General features: G+C 47.3%; 1 protein-coding gene across 1 annotated transcript; it reads left to right on the top strand.

The window, feature by feature from the left end:
* Positions 1–680: 680 nt before the first annotated feature.
* proza (protein Z, vitamin K-dependent plasma glycoprotein a) lies at positions 681–5782 on the top strand. Its single transcript, XM_080523910.1, has 8 exons — positions 681–801; positions 2220–2383; positions 2538–2562; positions 2664–2777; positions 3311–3466; positions 3687–3802; positions 4118–4235; positions 4567–5782. The coding sequence occupies exons 1-8, from the start codon at positions 723–725 to the stop codon at positions 5100–5102; spliced, it is 1308 nt and encodes a 435-aa protein (XP_080380036.1). The 5' UTR covers positions 681–722; the 3' UTR covers positions 5103–5782.
* The last annotated feature ends 394 nt before the right edge of the window (positions 5783–6176 follow it).

Raw genomic sequence — 6176 nt, forward strand, 5'->3', positions numbered from 1 at the left:
TGTTGTGTAACTTTGTAAATGTGTGTGTATGGTCTCAAATTGATCTTTTACATAATATATGTGGCTTGTCTCTAAATTGTGTAGGAGACTAAGGTTGTACTTTGCTGTTTACAAATGGAAATGATGATGGGCCTACAGTTGAATAATAAAGTCAGTAGTCCACCACAGGATGGCAGCCTTGTAACAAAAGGTGTTTTCTGTTTCCGGAAAAATGCATTGTCACTGCCTCTAATTAATTCAGTTAGGACACTTGCGTCGATTAATAAGTTTAATGAAACAAGTAATACATTAGGTTTGTCCAATCAGGAAAATGGTTGTACAATTGGTTTGATAGTGATATATTAGGTTTGGCATAATTGGATGGCTCCGCTCTAATATAGCTCCCTGCCTGAAGTTAAAAGGCCCATAAGCCCATAAACAACAGAATCATCCATTCACAAGACAACATTTAAAACTCTGAGGAGGATGAAACCCTTCGTCAGTCTTTATTTACTCATCATGACACTCTGTTTTGTTGCACATAGAATTAGGCCCAATGTGCCTACAGGTAGGGGGAGGGAGAAAGGTCCAGCCACTCTCTCACTCCCCTCCCCCGTCAGCCTTTGTGTGGGTATCTCTGAACTATGACCCTTGTTTTTTTAGGTGTGAACTTTGAACCCTGCTGAGCTAACAGACAGAGGGACAGGCGGACTGACGGACCCACACTGAGCAACTCTGCCACCATGGGCTCGCTAAGCACCACTGCCACCCTGCTCTGCCTGCTGCTGGGAGCTGTGACAGCCAGGCAGGTCACCAAGACAGGTGAGAGGAGCTGGGGTACTGCTGGGAGGCTGACCTGAAGTTGGGCAGGAAGGGACATGGAGAACAGAGAGGTCTCAGATCTGTTTAGAAAGAGAAACACGTTTCACTTTTTACTAGCAGGTAACAATGCATTTGACATTGTACAGGTAGTAACTGACCCTCCGTCATTACGGATGATTGATCAGAGGAGCAGGGGGTACATGGTAGGATGTGTGATTTTACTGGTCATGATTGTCTGTATTCATGTAGCCTATAGTTTCTTGTGTGGTGGAGGATTCTGTGGCCTAGACTAGTGGCCTGTTCGTTGTCCCTAGTGTTTTCCAGATATGGGCAGGGTGTTCAGGTCTATTTAATTAGTGCTGTCCTTTTTTGGGACCGGGATGAAGCCAGAGTTTATAGTTAATAGGGTTGGGTGGTAATACAGTTATACTGTATACAGAGGCTTTTGAAAATACTCTCATAAAATTCTAGTGCGCAATATCTGCACATACATAATAATAAATGTAAAAAAACGTTTTAAGAGTGTTTTGTCCAGAACCACTGTCTGTGTGGTTGAAGATGCTAAGTGATGACAGAACGTTTGGTAACAATGTCATTTGTCAAATAAATAACCTGTCAAAAAAGACAAAATATTTAGAAGTGATCATAATCACGTGTCACATGACAGCTTCTCCTCAGAAGGGAGAATTAGAAAAACAGATGGCGAGCGCAAGCCAGTTGGTCCCTAAAAAAAAGCAACTGCTGCAACATGGCAGCATTTCGGGTTCCGACTGAATGACAAGGGAGTGCCAGCAAATCGTGATGAGGCTGTGTGACAGATTTGCATGAAGAAAGTGACAGCCAAAGATGGAAATACTTCAAGTTTACGTGGCCACCTCAGAATCAATAACCATTTAACCGCTGTTACATGTCCTCGAGTTCAAAGCCCTACTGCCGTTGTGTGAAAATAATAATAAACGTTATTTGTATAGCACCTTTCATACAATAAATGAAGTTCAAAGTGCTTCACAACAAAGAAATTACATGCGCTGAGAGCTTCACATAAAAATAGACATAAAATGAACATTAAAAACATGAACTTTAAAAACGCTAATATACATAAAATGGAAAATCACAGTGCACTGCAGCCAGCCACCTTGTGGTGGGAAACGGTATAGCAGCGACTATATTCATCCTTTGTAATACCATATACTGCGGTTAAATTCGGGGACGGTTTAACGGTGGATACCGCGCAACCCTAATAGATAACAAAACAAAATCATTATTTACTGCCCTTGCCTATAGAACATTTGGGATAAATTGATTATAGATGTTTTTGTTGAGAGATGTTAAAAATACCCGTGTTGGAGAGCTCTATGTTACTGAGCTTCAACTCCATCTTCTCCTGTAACTCTTCTCTCGTCTTCTCCTCTGTCCAGTGTTCCTGGACAAGCAGGATGCCAGCATGGTCATGACCCGTCAGAAGCGGGCCAACGCTGGCAACGAGGAGGACAAGCTTCCTGCCAACCTGGAGAGAGAGTGTCTGGAGGAGGTGTGCAACTACGAGGAGGCCAGAGAGGTCTTCCAGGACTCCTACCGCACGGTAAGCCTCAGCTCCTTACCTACACTGATCTCCCTAGTGTGTCCGATCAATGAGAGTTGAGAAAGATCTGAAATGAACAAAGTGGGGTTGTGACTTGAGTTCTGTACAGTATAAGCGAGTGCAGACTGACTGGATTTTTGCTCATGTCTTTCAGGATATCTTCTGGTCAGTCTACATCGGTAAGTCCAGTACTGTTTTAGTGATGTCTTCCATTTGAATTCACCGGGAATGGTTTGTGAGCCCTCAGTGGATGTGTCTTGTGTTAAACCCCTCTGTGCAGATGGAGATCAGTGTGCTCCGAAGCCCTGTAAGAACGGAGCCATGTGCTCAGACAGTGTGGGAGGCTACGACTGTGTCTGCAAGTCTGGCTTCTCAGGGGTCCACTGTGAGACAGGTACGAGAGTGGTCGCATTTCACTCTGGTGTTTTAGAAGACATACAGTGGGGGAAATAAGTATTCAACACATCAACAGTGTTTTAATTCAACATGTTTCCATTGCAGCTATTCACATGTAATTTAGACCAGACATTGGCATTAACTCAATAAAACTACACAGCTAAATAAAAGTAACATTCCAATCCATTAAAAAAGCTATGTGCAATATATATTATATTTTATCATATTTTCCTTCTTTTTTTCTGAGTGGGCCAGTCCAACTCGTATTTTTCATTTTATGGGATAGAGATAGTGAAGACAGACAGGAAATGAAGGAGAAGAGGGCATGTCAGCAGGATTTGAACCCATTCCAACATGGGTATATGTGTGAACTGCAGACTGCGGTGCTAGACCACTGGAGCACCCCCGGCCACAAGTGGAATGTATCTTTGACTGGTCCTGGGGTTGTTGGTTGTGTCCTCATTGTGGTTGGTCGGTTTTTGTATCCGTAGTCGTTTGTCGTTCTAAATGTGAACTCCTAATACCCTATAGACGAGACCGTGTGTGTGCCTGATAAGACCAAGGGCTGCAGCCAGTTCTGTAAGCCAGGCTACCAGTCCTACGAGTGCTCCTGCGTCAATGACTGGAAGATGGAGACCAAGACCGGGAACAAGCTGGAGAACAAGCCTCTCAAGTGTATACCTGCAGGTCGGTGGTCCTAGACCCTCCCCCTATATCTGCCCTGTGTCTACCTATATAACGCTAGTGCTGTCTCCCACTACTCTCCTGCAGGTATAACAAATAGAGCCTTCTCACTGTTTCACTGCATTCTTCTCTCTCTCTCCCTCTCTCTCTCTCTCTCTCTCTCTCTCCTCTGTCATATTTTCCCCCTCCTCCATCTATCATTCTGCACCCTCTCATCTCTCAGTGACATACGCCTGTGGTAAGTTGAACAGTGGTACAGCCTGGGACAGCAGGCAGTCAGCCAACACACGCAGCAACTATGAAGGACTGACCTGCACATCTGGAGAGTGTCCCTGGCAGGTAGGCACGTGCACACTCAAACACACACACACACACACACACACACACACACACACACTTATTATCTCTCCACGGGGTCAGGTACCAGGCACACACTCCTCAGTCCTCAGCCCCATGACTGTTAGGAGAATGTAGCTCTAGGTTCTAATGCTAAGTGTCCCACTGCCTGGCATGTGAATGTTGGTGTGTAGCTGAGCTGTGTGTGTCCTGTGTACAGGCCTTGTGTGTCCTGTGTGTAGCTGAGCTGTGTGTGTCCTGTGTGCAGGCCTTGTGTGTCCTGTGTGTAGCTGAGCTCTGTGTGTGTGCTGTGTGCAGGCCTTGCTGAAGAGTCCAGTGTCTGCTGGCTTCTGTAGTGGGGTGATCCTGAAGGCGAACCTGGTTCTGACCACAGCCCAGTGTGTCAGCAAGTACACTGAGTTCCAGGTGGCTGTTGGTGAGTGGGCAAGTGTGTGTGTGTGTGTGTGTGTGTGCGTGCGCGTCTGTCTGTGTTTGTCTGTCTGTATTTGTCTGTGTGTGTGTGTGTGTGTGTGTGTGTGTGTGTGTGTGTGTGTGCGTGCGCGTCTGTCTGTGTTTGTCTGTCTGTGTTTGTCTGTGTGTGTGTGTGTGTGTGTTTGTCTGTATGTGTGTGCTTGTCTGTCTTTGTTTGTCTGTGTGTGTGCGTGTGTATTTGTCTGTTTGTGTTTGTCTGTGTGTGTGTGTGTGTGTGTGTGTGTGTGTGTGTGCATCCCCACTGATCCTAAGCACTTCCTCCCTCTCCCTGCCAGGTAAGCGTTTGACGACCATCGAAGGCGACGAACAGGCGCTGTACGTAAAACAGGTCCACGTCCACCCTCGCTACGTGGAGGGTCTCCCTGACAACGACCTTGCCGTGGTGGAGCTCAGCAGCCGCATCGTATTCAAGAAGAGCGTGTTCCCCGCCTGCCTCCCTGAGCGCGACTTCGCCGACAGCATCCTGATGAACGGAGAGCATCCGGCGCTGGTCACTGGCTGGAAGCACCCCCAGGGGGCGCTGGAGGTGACCGGGCCGCTCACCCTCAACACCCTGAGCTACGAGCGTCTGCCGCAGTGTGTGGAGAGGCACCAGGCCCTGGTCACCAATAAGATGGGCTGCACGTCCCCACGGGTCAACGCTGACTGCGGTGTGGGCTCAGGCAGCCCCCTGCTCACACTCTACAGGGAGGTGTTCTTCCTCACCGGGGTGGTCAGCCAACCAGCAGGGGGCGACTGCACCCAGGGCTACCTCTTCCAGAAGGTGTCCCGCTTCCTGCCCTGGCTGCAGCCCCTCATGGACTCACGCTGAGGGAGTGGGGGCGGGTGGATGTGGAGGGGGGGGGGGGGGGGGAGGGGAGGGGGGAGGGGGAGATGTAGAAGGGGGAAGACTTTGCAGGGGGTGATCAGGTTAGGAGAAAAAGTGAGAGGATGAATAATTTAGAAGGGCCGGGGGATTGTGGGAAGAAAATAGGAGAAGTTGGAGGGAAAGAGGGAGAGGAGTGGAGGTCGAGAAGAAGGAGTGAGAACACTGTATTTAGATGGGGGGGGGGGGGGTGCATTCCTGACTGTTGTGTACTTTTACTCTTAGGTCATTTTTCTTCAGTCTTTTTGTGTCTTGCTGTCTGTGAATACTGTCTTTTGTTTGTTATTAAGTCTCCGCTCATTGTTTAAGTCAAATAACAAATAGGCAAAGACCTTGCAGTCATCTATCATAGGGCAGTGGGACAGTTGCCATTTCATTTATTCCCTTTATCCACAAGGTGGCACTCTCTCATCAAAAGACAGTCAGAACATCAGTGGTACCATGCCCTCCTATACCAAAATAGCAACCGGCTAACTGCATCTAGAGGAACAGTAAATAATGCAGCATGCTGTTGTATCTTAACCCATGTTGTTTTTCAGAAACCATTGCAGCGGTCGGCGCGCACTGTATAACTAACATTTCTGTTAATCACTCTACTAAGAATGTAATAAAACCTAACAATAGACCCCAATGTCGGTGTAGTTATTGACGACTGAGGAATGTGCGTCATGTTGGTGACAATTTACTTTCTCTCTGACTAAGTCTCAGCCACCAGAGATTAACCCAGTGCTGTAGACTGTAGACAGATGTGATTTATACTGGCATTTGAGTGTAGCATTGTCCACACTGCTATTCATACAGTGTATCAACTCTACGTGTCACTGCTGTACACAGGATTATTACGATAGCATTCTCCTGTGTCGTTTAGCAACGTTTTCCCACAATCCTTAGCGACAGACACTAGCCCTCCTTACTCTTCTCACAGCCTCCCTAGCGACCGACCTAAGCCCGGTCGGGGGCAGCGCCCACCTCGCACAAAAAAGAGAAAGATGGAGAGAGGGAGGAAAGAAAGAAAGAAAG

This window comes from Nansenia antarctica (assembly GCF_963989245.1).
Source record: "Nansenia antarctica genome assembly, chromosome: 2".
NCBI classification, from domain to species: domain Eukaryota; kingdom Metazoa; phylum Chordata; class Actinopteri; order Argentiniformes; family Microstomatidae; genus Nansenia; species Nansenia antarctica.